This window comes from Pagrus major, chromosome 2 (genome assembly GCF_040436345.1).
Source record: "Pagrus major chromosome 2, Pma_NU_1.0".
Taxonomy (NCBI): domain Eukaryota; kingdom Metazoa; phylum Chordata; class Actinopteri; order Spariformes; family Sparidae; genus Pagrus; species Pagrus major.
In genome coordinates, this window is record NC_133216.1 from 8,067,717 (window position 1) to 8,082,292 (window position 14,576).

The 14,576-nt window shown below is 40.7% G+C and overlaps 2 protein-coding genes across 3 annotated transcripts; one reads left to right on the forward strand and one right to left on the reverse strand.

The window, feature by feature from the left end:
* The first annotated feature begins 1,917 nt into the window (after positions 1-1,917).
* hdac12 (histone deacetylase 12) lies at positions 1,918-6,734 on the forward strand. Its single transcript, XM_073486926.1, has 8 exons — positions 1,918-2,056; positions 2,156-2,299; positions 4,612-4,771; positions 4,853-5,046; positions 5,160-5,310; positions 5,554-5,670; positions 5,754-5,896; positions 6,026-6,734. The coding sequence occupies exons 1-8, from the start codon at positions 1,955-1,957 to the stop codon at positions 6,047-6,049; spliced, it is 1,035 nt and encodes a 344-aa protein (XP_073343027.1). The 5' UTR covers positions 1,918-1,954; the 3' UTR covers positions 6,050-6,734.
* Positions 6,735-6,977: 243 nt separating this feature from the next.
* Positions 6,978-14,576, reverse strand: trmt9b (tRNA methyltransferase 9B). 2 transcript variants are annotated; one of them, XM_073486946.1, is made up of 5 exons: positions 14,353-14,576; positions 9,903-10,018; positions 9,485-9,684; positions 9,199-9,372; positions 6,978-8,812 (listed from the first exon to the last, which is right to left on the reverse strand). In XM_073486946.1, exons 3-5 carry the CDS (start codon positions 9,639-9,641, stop codon positions 7,896-7,898), a joined length of 1,248 nt encoding a protein of 415 aa, XP_073343047.1. In that variant the 5' UTR covers positions 9,642-9,684; positions 9,903-10,018; positions 14,353-14,576; the 3' UTR covers positions 6,978-7,895. The 2 variants fall into 2 exon arrangements, with proteins under 2 accessions (XP_073343047.1, XP_073343040.1); XM_073486939.1 differs by lacking the exon at positions 9,903-10,018.

Genomic DNA, 14,576 nt, shown 5'->3' on the forward strand with positions numbered 1-14,576 from the left:
TACCTCTCTAATCTCCTCCCTCCATTATGAGGAGCTCTCTCCTCTGCACCTGGGGCCAGCGCTCTGTCTTTTCTCTTATCTGCCCGAGTGCTTTAGCCCCTCCCAGTGGGGGCTGTACTAATCCCCATCCACCAGACTCTTCATGCACACACACACACACACACACACACACACACACACTCATGGGAGAACCCCACAGCCAACAGTCCGCCAGACAGTGCCTTGAGCAGCCTGCCAGCAATGTAAAACAGAGACAGATGGAGAAGCAAAACCAGACACAAAAATGTTTTAGTGCAGTGGAAACAAAACTGCAGTGTTGTCAAGCTCAGGAAACGTAGTTCTCATCTTTCAAAAGCAATGATATTGGAAGTTTTGTGGACAAATAAAAAGGCATTAGGCAATTATTTGCATCACATCACTTACCCTTCTGTCACTTTAAACTGTGACACGTGGGAGTGAAGACAGCAAACCTCTCAGGCTCTGAGTCTGACGTGACTTCAGTGTGACAGAATAAATGATCCTCTGTCACTGTGATTAATAACCTCGTCCACAGCACGACTCGGTTTGACAGGAGGAGAGCTGACTGTGAAGGCTGCAGAGGAGGAGAGAGGAGGATGGATGAAGATGGTCACGGTACGAACCAAAATGGGGGAGGAAATCTGGTGAATGCAGAGAGAAAGTGGATGTGGATGAGCCAAAAAGGATGAGCCATTTGTCACTGGTTGAACTACATTTAAAATAAGTTTTGATCATTTGATGAATCAAGAGGAAAAAACAGAGTGCAGAATGAAAAGATCCTCATGAATCTATAAATCCACCTCTTTTGAATCAGCTGTCTGCTCGAGCTGACTTTCTTTCAAGTCAAACTGATAAATGTTTCTTCTTAACAGAGTGAAAGCTGCATTCAACGAACTGCAGACAGAATGTGTAAATTTTCGATCATCAAAGGATAATTTTATGATTTGTCGACTAAAAGAAAGAAAGTACACATACTGAGACAAAGAACAGCAGTTTAGCATCTAACCATATGTGCAAAAACAGTGCAGAGTCTAGCTAATGGTAATATATGATATGGAATAAACAGTCTGAGGAGTAGTGCAGGTAAAAGAGCAACTAATGGCAATAATATGAAATTATTATTATTATTCTTATACAGTAAAGACAGTAGTTTGAATATGAATACACTATAGATCAGATGTAATACTTATTCTTCATGTTACTAGATGAGTTAGTCTCTCTATTTGTCTATTGAATTACTACCAATTATTGCAGCATATGCTACACAAATTGTTTGACACATTGATAGATAGATTATAATGGATATCATATTGATGCATTACTCAGTTCATTACTTTATTGTTGCACATTGTAATGGTTATTTCAATTTATTTTTATCCTGCTGTGCAACTTACATCATTATTGATTAAGATAAAAACAAGCAATAAAATATTGCACGTAAATGTTGATTTAAAAAAGTTATTATATAATAATAGTAACAACAGTAAAATATAAATAAGAATCTATATAAAATATAGATTTTAAAAAGAATAAAGACATTAAAAACCATACAATTATAAGTACATACAATATAAAACCATATTACAGTGCTTTTCAGAATGATTATGTTGAGAGCCTGTTTGCGGGTAAAAAAACGTTTTCATTAAAAACCTTCACTAGATCTGGTAAAAGGAGAAATCTGATGCATTTATAGGAAAATGAAATGTATCATAAAACAGCCTGTCTGGCTCTGACTCATTCACATCAGTCTGCAGTGTTCACTCCACACCAGCAGGTGGTGGTAATGAGCCATGTAACGTCACACTGAGTGTTACTCTTCTCACTCCCTGACAGCAGGTGGCGGTGTTAGAGAGGACAAACACAGCCACACATCCGTCAACAAACAGCAGACACCTTCAGCACGTTTCACAACACCTAACACCCCTGTGCTCAGAGCATGACCTGCATCAGACACATGTTTTCTAAAAGACCTCGGTTAAAAGTCGGACGCCTGCTCGGAGCAGCTCTCACCTCCTGCAGATGTTTCCACGCTGAACTAGTGAGAACTCACAGCTTTCATTAAGTATTTCACTGAACATTGCAAAACACAGTTCATTGAATGAATCCTGAGCTCACAGTGAACATGTTTACCTCACAGGTGAGACCTGAGTCCAGCGGACTGCCTGTTGTTCATCACAGTCAGTATGTGTGTGACCTTCCAGCCAACCACAGGTTCCCGATGGAGAAGTTCCCCAGGGTTTTACACTTCCTGATCAAAGATCAGGTCATTACAGAGAAGCAGGTGAGTGACTCACTGACGTAAGAGCACACCTGTGATGATGGGGAATACCAATGTAATCATATAGTCAGTCAGTCATTCTGATGTTTACTGGTGATAATGGTGCTTTCCCCTGGTTTAACCCTCTTGCAACTGCCATAAAATACTATATACTAATGTTATTTTCAACCTTCACTGTGTTATTCATGTCCAGGATTTTAACCCCTTAAATGCCAGTTTGTTTACATGATGCCACTGTTGTTACTAAATTGTTATTTTCCATATACTGAATATATAGTATTCGTATGGCAGTTTTTGACATTTTTTTGTACTAAATGTGGTCTTTTATCAGTTGCATGAGGTTTTAATGTTATTACGAGACAAAGGGGAAACGGCATATATGGGCCAAAATTCAGGTAAATTGCCTTGTCTAGTAACAATTATTAAAAATTACAAACTCGCCCAGGACCACAGAATGAAAACCTGATGATATGGGATGCATGATTTTATGCTGTAATGACAGTGGGATGAAAAAAATAAATAGTTTTAATGGTACATACTATGTACAACAGTTTAAGCTATCCGTTACCTCACCCCTTATGTCTATAATACACTGTGTATATAAGGGACAAACACCTTTACCAAAATGTATGCAGTATGCATTACTACAGCCAAAGTGATCACAAATGAAAGTTTAAAAAACATTAAATGGATCAACAGTTGGATGAGGGTTAATATGACTGTAAATTTAACATATTTTGTATATATTTATATATTTTACACACTTTATTATAATAAAGTGAATGTTCAATCAAAAAGACCCTTCTGTCATTGTAACTTTTGAATTTGATTTTTATTGTTGTGTCATGCACATAGAGTGCCCAACCCTCATGGGTTTACAAGACACCAAACATACAGCTGCAGCAGTCAAACAGGTCATTACATTTCATGACAACATTAGAAATTATTTTGCCGCTCGGTATCATAGAAAACATTCTGCTTCCTCTCCCATGTTTGACAAAGGAAATCTGCTACAAAAAAGGTTCCCTTCCTGAAGCACAGCTCAAGTTTTTTCATAATAATTCAACCAAAAGAAATCAGAATAAATGGAGGGCATTTTAGTATGAAGTACTTTCCTTACATCATCATAGACAAGGACAACAAAACAAGAAATGACCATCACTCTCAAGTCTGTCCTCCTCTGGAGTGGCACGAAACCTTCCGGTCTCCAGGGCTCACGATAATGTTCCTGATCGTTACTGTGCACATAGGGACCTTTCCCTGTTGTTTAAATTACACTTCACATAAGGTTCTACAGTATAGCTGTCCTTTATGAGACAGTAGGTTTGTAATTTTTGCTTAGACCATATATCAACGGACCATTTTTCTTATACATTATACTTTTTCCGAAAAAATGAAAGACAAGTCGTTCAAATAGAATAAGGATTTCAACTCTTTTGCCTGAGATGACCATGCGAGATGTCCCAATTAAATATCTTTTTAGTGGGTCTATGATCAGACATCTTCGCAAGTCTATTCCAGAGCTGAAGCATTGGAGGTTGCCATCCCATATCTCCATTAAAAATACACTTACAATAATAATGATAATAGTTATTGTGTGCTGTGATACTTGTACAGTGAACATCTCATACTGCTGCAACCCTGCTGGGTAATGTTCTGTCACTTTTTGGAACAGTTCACCCAATTATAAAAATTCGCTCATTATCTACTCCCATTTTGGGAGTCCCATTCCCATTCCCCCTGATTTTGATGGAGGGTTCAGTGAGTTCAGTTTCTGGAGCTTCACAGCAAAACAGTGTGGCAGCATTCTCCCAAGCAACTGAAGTAGATGGGGATTTATTTTAAACAACTAAGAAAATAAAAACATGAAATGGATCCATAAAGCTGTCCGACGTAATCCAAGTCTCTGGAAGATTGATTTGAAAAGACGTCATTCACACCCTCGAGGCGCGGTCAAGTTTTTGTACTCACTACAAACGGTGTGTGCAACTACAGTGAAGAGTTCGGCTTAAGAAAGGTCGTAAATAATCTTTTTTTTTTTTTTTTTACGTTGTAAAACAAGTTCCAATGTTTAGGAGAATGCTGCAGTGCTGGTTTGCTATGAAGCTCCAGAAATGTTTTGTGGTCTGCGAGACTTCAGCCGACTTCACTTTCCATCAGCATAGGGGTGAATAAGTAATGACTGAATTGTCATTTTTGGGTGAACTGTTCCTTTAAAGGATAGTGAAGTCATTGTTAGTTGCAGGGCTGATATTATGAATATTCTCTATTCTCCCACATTTTCCTGTTGATGTGAATTTCCTTCTTCACAGTAGGTGTGGGTCCCTGAAATAGCCTCTGAAGAATTACTCCGCGGTGTGCACACGGAGGAATACCTGAACAACTTCATAAACGGCAAAATAAATGAGCAAGAACAAAGGAGGACGGGTTTCCCCTGGAGCGAAGGCATAGTTAGACGCTGTCGATATGAAACAGGTGAGAGGAGCGTCTGATGTCTGTTGATGATGTAACAGCTGGATGGCTCCACGAGCTGCTCACCTTCTCTCTCGTCGACAGGTGGGACTGTTCTAGCTGCTGAAGTGGCTCTGCACAGGGGTCTGGCCTGCAGTACAGCAGGAGGAACCCATCACGCCTTTCCCAGCTTTGGTTCAGGCTTCTGTCTCCTCAATGACCTGGCGGTTGCAGCCAAATGCCTGATCTCCTCCTCTCCCAGAAGAAAGGTTCTGATTGTGGATCTAGATGTGCATCAGGTAGTTTTAACGTGTCTCTGCTACTTGAATGTTGTGGGCAACATTTGTCTTTGTTCCTACTGATAAGCACAACTTCTTCTCTTCAGTAGACTTCTGTCTTTTGCATCCAACAGGGTGACGGCACAGCTTTCATTTTTAAAGAGGAGCCGTGTGTGTTTACTTTCTCGGTGCACTGTGGGAAAAACTTCCCCCTCCGTAAACAACAGAGCGACCTCGATGTCAGTGTGGAGGATGGGCTGGAGGACAAGGAGTACCTCTCCACAGGCACGTAACACAGGCCATGATAATACATGTTTGGGCTGCAACTAACGATTATTTTCATTATGAGTTAATCTGATGAGTATTTTCGTGATTCACTGATTCATCATTTAGTCAACAATATGCCACAAAAAATTTTAAAAACGCCCATCACAGTTTCCTGGATCCCAAAATGAAAAAGCTAAATGAAAATTATAACATAAATTGTAATCAGCAGTATATAAACAGTCCTTGTCTGATGATCCACAGTGGAGGCTCACCTGCCCAGCTTGCTTGAGACTTTTCGTCCAGACCTGGTTCTGTACGACGCAGGTGTCGACCCTCACTGGGAAGATGAACTTGGGAGGCTCCGTCTCACCGACCAAGGTGAGAGATAACTTTGACACCCACATATCTTCACCTGCAAATTATCTCTAGACTGCTTGTGAATGACTGTGAGTATCTCTCAGGGCTGTATCGGAGAGATCTGTACGTGATGAAGACTGTGGTGAGCAGAGGAATCCCCGTCGCTGCCGTTATTGGAGGAGGATACTCGAGAGACATCGACAAGCTGGCCCTCAGACACTCCATCGTCCACAGAGCAGCGACTCAGGTACTGGACACGTGAATGTTGTTGGATGACCATTTTAATACAAAATCCTTGACTTTAACAGGGTAAAAAATGCCAGCCTGAACGTGATTTAATATTGTATTTATGTTCTTCATGTTTTTCATATTTTAGGTTTGGAGGGAGTGTGGAATGTAAAACCTTTTAAGCCGTAAATCAAGAAGACATCACATCCTAAATGAAACTTGATCTTCAGGAGCCAATTCCGACACTTGGGATAAAAATAATCTTGTATTGCTGTATGAAGGTTTTTTGTTTTTTTTGCTGTACATGCAACAGCTTTACATTAATTATTAAAAGGATGTCAGAGACAATGGATTCCTAACAGGTCCACCATATGCTCTTCACCCTGCCAACTCTCTAGCTTCAAACAGTGAGAACAGCTTGTTTATTCAGTCATGAAAAAGCTAAAGTTTAATAGAGCTTGTATTATTACCTCATTAATATTGTAAAGTTTGAATTTCTTCTCTAAAAAAATACATGGTGCCCCTTTTAATGTAGCAGTAATATTAATCCAAAAAGATCAGCTATAATAGGAAAACACTGACAGGGACATTTTACTGCACAAGAAGTAGTTTTACTTTGGTACTTATGTAAAAGTATTAAAGTTTTATCAGCTAAATGTACATTTAGACAAGTAAGGTTTTGAATGCAGGACCTTTTCAGTGTGGTATTAGTATTTCTACTTAAGTAATGGATACAAATACTTCCACCACTGATAGTATGTTTGCTGAAGACTGTTTTCAGAAGTTGTTCATCTTGTTGTTTACCTCATCAAATACCTCATACTGTATTAAATGTTAAATATTCTGTTATTGAACTATACAGTTTGTGGTTGTCACTGACTGAAGATCTACAGGTTTCATTCATGACAGTAAAATCAACACAACGACACTCATGAACAAAAATATTTAATAAGGAAAAACAAACTCTTAAGTGTTTCCATCAGGTCACATAAGACATTAAGGTACCAGTGTCACTTCAGAACAAACACAGTTGGTCCACACATACTGTACTGATACGATGTGTACCGTCCTTGGCACAATGGGTACAGATCACCAGCATGTTTCAAGTTTCACTTAATTTTATGTCTTTCACTGACATCAAGCAGCGACATTTTAGTGGTACAGTGCAATGTTCATTCACAGTATATGAGGCAGTTGATTTGTTACTTCAACACGAGACAGTGCACGACTATTACAAACATCAAGCGCACACGCACACTGGCAACACGTTCTTTGAAACACAACAAGCAACTGCACAAATGTTTTGGAAGATAATTCTGCACAACTTTGAGCTCCTCTTATGATAGATTACACACGAGCAGTTCACAGAAAGAAGTCCATAACAGATACTTGGCTACAAGTTTAGCTCCTCATATTCAGAGTTAAAGAACGTGCAATTTTAAAACAGGCAGACACAAAGAATAAAGTACACATTTTCCACTGCGATTAATACATTAAAACATTTAAGAGTGGATGGAAGAGTAAACTGTAATGTCACAAATTCCTCTTTGGCTCATATTAAAAAGTCCAAAGAGGAAATCAGTGCATTTCTTATCGTGTCCCTTTGCAGAAATGCCCCTTTAAAAAAGAGTCATTAACAGCACTAGAGCTTGCTGTGGTTTTATAATAAAAAGAAATTATTGACATTAAAAGAGAACACAATGGATATATGGACACTGCTTGTTGGTTTCATGTATTGAAATAGAATAAATACTTTAAAATTGTGGTGTAGTATACAGTGGTAGCCATTGTTGAGCATCCTGCTGCAAAACCATCTCAAATAAGTTTAATGCTAGATAAAAAATAAAAAGTCCATACTGTTAAGAAGGGAGCTGAAGAAGCAGAGTAGTTTAGTGTTCTTCAACAATGGCTACATCTGTATATTTCTCCACCTTTCAGTTAATGACCATCAACTGTGTGATTCAGTGCGGAAACTTGAGGCAGAGTTGATGCAAAATTAAAAACAAACAAGTTTAAAATCAGATTTTCCATAACTGAACTTTCTCTGCCACCACACACCAGTTGGCGTGATCAAAGTAGGTGTGTTTGACATGAAGCTCCTCAACATGATTCTCTATCAGCTCTGCCAGTTCTCCCTCCCTGAAGACGTGGTAGTACCTCAGGCAGGAGCCCTCCACCTGCCCCTCGCTCCCCTGAGGACTCTTTGTGCTTTCCTGTTGCTCTTCTCCCTGCGGGGCTCGTTCGCTTTCATCTCCAGCCTGCTTCAGGTGCTCTTTCTGGAAAGGGACCAGATCCGGCAGGGCTAGAGAGCCACACTCCTGGACTAAAGATACTGAGATGCTCTGGTTTCCTGTGCCGTTGTTGTTGCCGCCTTCAGGGTTATTTTGTCCCTTGTGCAGGTCTGTGACTGAGTCAAAGACGTCCTCCTCTGATCCGATCACAGACGGCGGGGAAAAGAAGCTCGACACTTGCTTAATGAGGCCCCGTCCTCTCCCACGCTGTGTGGCCTTGTTCCCCTCGTTCTCCCCTGTGGGTGAAGATAAAGTGCTCAGGTCTCTGGATGACGACCGGGAGATGGCTAAGCTTCCGAAGTCGAACACAGAATCCAGAGACCTGGAGAAGAACCACAGTCTCTGTGTCCTCTGCTGTGGCGTGGTGCAGGTCAGATCTTCTTCGTCTGCCACGGAGGATGTGCTTCTAACCTTCCTGTGCTTGTCGGTGTCTATGGCTTCGCTCACGCTCTGAGCTGCCGCCCTCCGTCTGGGCGAGTGTGGATTGGGGTTCCAGGGGACGAAGATGTCCTGTTTCTCAAACTTTCGGCGTTTCTGCTCCATGGCCCACACGTAGATCATGATGCGTCCGCCCACTCTCAGGGTGCGTGCCATCTCCTTTATTGCTCGAATACGACGCTCTTTGGTGGACAAGTGATGGATGACTGAGAAAAAAAACATTAATTTGTTAGAACGAACAAAGCGACGAGTAGGCATTCATTTAATTATGATGTGTCACATTCAGCTCCTCAGGCAACAAAACACATTATGTACACTGTGTACGGCACACAACATAAATTAATAGTGTGGGTGGGCGCCGTTGTCTTTTGTCCTAATTACACTCTTTGCTGGCGGACACACGTGAATTATCTGACACTGTTGGCTAGGCAACACAAGCTCGTGGTAAACCGATGTTTGTCATTGTTATGTGTTCGTTTAATGGCAGCTGCAGCAGTTGAGCTTCGTGCATGTGAAGATAGTGATCTGTGACTGAGTGGGAGGAATCAACAATATCCAAACCTCCCTTTATCTGTTTGTGTTTGTCCATTACCTGCAATAGAGAGCACAGCGTCGAAACAGCTGTCTCTGTAAGGCAAATGCAGCCCGTCGCACATCTGGACTTCGTGTCCCTGACTCCAGGCAAAGTCCACCAGGGGGCGACAGACATCGCACCCCAGCTTGAACACCTCTTTGTTGATGTGGAGGTACTTGCCATTGCCACAACCTGCCAAGGTCAAGACAGTCAGCTACAACATTCTATTTGCAAAAGCCAATAAAAAAAAAAGTACAAACAATGCATTAATGATCAAGTGTCACAGCCTGGAGGTGTCACCCACCAATATCAGCGACGATGCTCCCCGGCTGCAGCTCCAGCAGGAACTGTCGTACCTTCGGCCAGGCTTTATAGCGGCTGTCGTTGAAATATGGAGCGATCTTGTCGTAGACGCTGTGCACGTGGTCCCTCTCGAGCTGACTGGCAGCCTCCTCCATCATGTTCGTCCGGGCTGCCTCACGCAGCGGCCTCACAGTATCATGTCTGCAGGGACAAATAAATCCATCCAATAGTTACTTTATTTCATTAGGAATATAAAAACTGGCAGTGTAGACCCCCTGCAGGCACCAGCACAGCGGTGTTCCTCTCTACATGCTTGTTAAGATCCAACAAGGTCAGCTAGAGGCCATAATCAGCAGACACACTCAAACATCTGTCAGGCAGCAGCGGTAATTTAAACCCTCCCTTTGTGGCTGAAGTACCTGCTGCAGCTGCAGTCATGATCAGTCCGCCTTCTCAGCCACCCTGCAGTCCTCCAGAAGGACTCTGATATTCAACACTAAGTCATCAGGTTTAATTTGTCATGAATCATCTGAAACTGTGAAATAAACAGAGATGGGATCATAAATTGACTAACGAGGTCCCCCTCTCACAGAGCCCTCAGAGCCATGTCAAATTGTTTTCTTCGGTAACACAGCAGCAAAAGGTCAACACATAAATCATGTTTGTTGCCAACAACATGCCAAACGAACAACATCAATCAAGTTTGAGTGAGAGGTTCTTTTACAGAAACCATGTTAGCCTGTGTTAGTGGACACCAGGCTGCTGCTGCTGCTGCTGGGTTTGATATTATTATAATAACATCTAATTCGGTATCAATGAAAGATCTCAGCATTGGCTCACATTCTAGGAATCTCTTTTACCTATGATGACCCTCATTGATTCTGAGGAGGACTTTAATTTCCCTGGATGTGCAAGGCTAATATGTGCACACGTGGAGAGATTTTCAGTCGGATTGCATGATTTTCTATCATCTGACAGCACACGGCTGCGTAGATGAATATCATTTAGCTGCGTCACAGCTTTAGTTGAAATAGAAAGATGTTTGTCTTCTTCTGATACAAAATTGTGGCTACTTGTAGTCCTGTCACAGCTTTTTCCAATGAGGAGATAATATTGTGTTTATTTATCAGAAAGATTATAGTAATGCTTTGTATTAAGGTCCTTGTAATAAGCTTAAAAGGCCCTTTTAAGCCCTTTATAAGATGTTTATTAACATGAATAAGACTATAAGTGTTAATAATTACATCATAAACATGTTAATTGTTAGATAAGCACTTTTAAGAAGCCTGTTAACAGTTTATAGACACTTTAATGATTAAAAACATTATGATTTTCTTATCATGGTTTATAATATCATTACAAAAACATTTGAGTTTCGCCAACCTACCTATCGTGTCATTTTAAAACCTATTCTGTTGCTTTATTAAAATTGTTATTAACAGCAACAAGGCCTTGTTAAGATTAATAAATCCTTTATTAGTTAGACTTGGTTAAACTCAATAATAAATAAATATAATGTAACATTTCTAGAAAAACTCATAAGGCTTTTATTAACATTCTTAAGCATCTATAAACTGATAACAAGCTTCATATGAGTGCTTCAAAATGTCTTTTAATCTAACAATAAATGTGTTTATGAAGTCAATTATCATTGATGTAATTTGATTTTTGTTAATAAGCATCTTATCCTCCTTCAAGGACTTAAAAGGGCCTTTTAAGATCTATTAACTAACGCTTCTTCCAACATCCTCGATATAAAGTGTTGGGATGTAATATGGTTTCAAATTTCACTGTTTAACTTTCAGAAGAGCGCTGTTGAATTTCAGAACCGATTGCAAATTTGGGGATTATGTAATTGTGGTGTTTGTGTTCTGTCTGGTTTTCACAGCTCCCACTGCAGTCATCTCATTTTATTAGGATGCGGCCCACAGCTCCTGCAGTGCTGCTGCGGCTCCCTCAAGCACTACATGTACAAAGAGTTTTTCTGCGTTATTAACCAGGAGATGACACTGTTGTTGTAGTCAAACAAATACCTCCATATGCAGACTTCTCATTTGACCCCAGTGGGCTATCTTTCATAAGCACATTATCAGGAGGTTCACTTCATTTCATGCAAAACAAACCCACACAATTTGCATCACGTGGTGACCACTAGGAGGTTTGATAAGCAGATGTTTGCAAACCTGAAGAATTTAATCAAACTGTAATAATCTTAATATGATTTTCTGCCTTTTCTCAGAAAGTTGTGATGCATTAATTTAACACATTATTTTTAGTAGCACAGCATCAGATGGTTTAAGTAGGTCAGAACAAATATTTAACAAAAACACAACTGAACTATTAATTTATCACATCTGACTCTTAAAAAAAGACTTAATATATCAGCGATTTTATTCCTCTTTCCTCTTTTCACTGTTTGAGTGACTAAGTTTATTTTACAAAAAATGTAGGTTTCTAGAAATATTTTGCTTTAAAAATCTTTTGTAGATCATGTATCTCCAACTTTTAAATTAGATGATAGTAAAAAGAAAAAAAGAAAAAGGGTAGCTTCTAACAACTGAATATGGCAATATGGGAGGGAAGCTTTTTTCTTCATCTGCATTCAACTACTGGTTTTTACTTACACTGATATTAAAGGAACAGTTCACCAAAAATGAAAACTCAGTCATTATCTGCTCACCCCCATGTGATAGAAAGTTTCGTAGTCCACGAAACATTTTTGGAGCTTCACAGCAAAACAGCATTGTAGCATTCTCCCTAAACAACTGATGTAGATGGGGACGACCAAAAAAATACGGAAGGTCTGAGATCCAAAATTGAATAGAAAAAATGTTTATTCAGCCCCACTAAGCTAAAACCTGTCTTGACGTGGGTGCACAAGCTCGAACACTTGTATATTTGCTCCATGCGTTTTTGGATGCTAATCCTCTGGTGAAAACTGTTCTCTTCACTACCCAGAGAGGTTCAGTGGAGGAGTTGAGATCCAAACAAAGAGTGATTAGCCACAGCTCACAGCGCCTCTCTTTGAAGCATCCATACAAGAACAAACTCAAACCATCTATTATAAAAATAAGTCTCCAGGTACATCAGTTGTTTAAAATCCTCATTAAATCAGTGCAGGATCAGCGCAAAATATGAGCACATTTGCTGACAAACGTCTGCTTTGAAATCAGTGACACCTGACTTCAACTTTTCACCCCATCTTGAGCGATGTGACAGGGATTTTCTGCTCTGCTGTACAGAGATTATCTGCTCTTTTGAATCTCCCGTGTGTGATGGATCAAAGTCGTCAGCACCGACTCGTACCAGCGAGCATCATACATCACTGCCAGCATGCAGCTGCCAAATGCTGCAAAATCAATAAGCGGTGTAAATATAATACAACTTTGGCAGCAGATACTTGAGGAAAGTTTATCTCCGATTGCATTACATAAGATTCAATTACAATCCACTTCAATCTTCTCCATCCACCGAGTTTTGGAAATTAACAAGTCAGACTGTTCTTCCACTTCAGTACCTGCATTTTGAGAGACAGTCACAACTATATCTGCCTCTGCTACAAGTACTTCTGCCTGTAATGAAACTCTCAATAACAAATTAGATCCACTGTGCACTTGAGGGAAACCAGAAGGAAAGCTATCAGACATTTCCTCTCTACCTCTTTAAAAAGACATTAGACTCATATGTCCTTGAATGCAACATCGTCTGGTGCCAATTGTGTGCACAGCTGTACACAATGAATATTACTGGGAGCATTTACCACAGGATATGAGCATCAGAGGCCAACCTTTGCTCCATGAGATGACAGTACATCTCTCTATAAACTGAGCTGTACCTTCGCTGCCTCCGTAGGTAAATATATTGTGTGCAGCATCTTCCCTCACTCAGACCTATTTCTGGACCACCATCATCTGCATCATTTCAGCCAAGTGGAAGGAAAACATCCCTTATGTAACGCTGTAATCTGGCCTCCTTCACTATTCTCTCTGCTGCTCAATTTCGCCTGTGTTTCCCACCCTCTGCTCACTAAACTGTGGCGGTCCTCGGCTGACATTATGTAACCGGCAGCTGGGGAGGCTCAGCACTGCCTCTGACTGACAATGGGAACTAAAATTGAATCAGGGGACAGAGGGAACGTCTGGCACACAGATTTGACCGAGGTGTAGGACGTGAATCAGACATCACTTGTAGCCTTTGGTGTTTTTTTTTTAATTTAGCAGGTAAAATCTCCAAATATCAGAATATGAGCATCAGATTGGCTTTAAAATTGTACAATTCTGCAGATATCTTGAGACAAATGTCCCTCAGGTCAGACCTCAGCAGTGCTCTGATGACATTAGTGGTGTCACGATGAGCAGACAGTCAGGGCTGCCCAGTGCTATTAACCGCTGGATGAACACAAGGAACCACAGAGAACAGGTTTACCCAGCAGTTAATGAGTCAACATGTGGTGAGAGGATGGTCTGCCAAACTTAGACTCCTCTCACCGCTTCAGGCAGCTTTTGTTCCCCCACTGTGATGTATGGAACTGTAACATGTTGTTTTAATATGCAGATAATAATGAGTTAATGTTTTCATAAGCTGAGAATCATTCATCTCTTTGCCCATTTTGTGTTCCTTGAAATGTGCACCAAACTACATTTAAATTTATCCAGATTTAAGAATGATTTCAAAGTAGGACATGTGGGCTACTTCTTTATGTTCCATTAAAGTTTTTTGAAAAGGACGAATTGAAATATACATGATTGTATTTCCAAAGTCGGATTCTGTAGATGAAACCAACGTAAATATAGTAAACATGCTGCAAGAACTGCTGTAATCACGTCAATGTTTACATCCTTAATCCACCGAAAATGCAAAGCCACTTACCGTGCAGCGTGTAGGCTGAACCGCCGTGCAGTGATCCGCCTCTCTGCTCAGGTCGCTGGAGGTAAACTTCCCTGTCCGCCGCTCATGAGATGGATCTATATGATCGATCTGCCACGAGCATAAGAGGCTCGCGCTCGACACGGCGGCACCGAGTGCATTATCAAAGACGACATCGCGAGGACGGGGAACGTGACCCGAGGGAAACACCTGCCGAGCGTGACCGC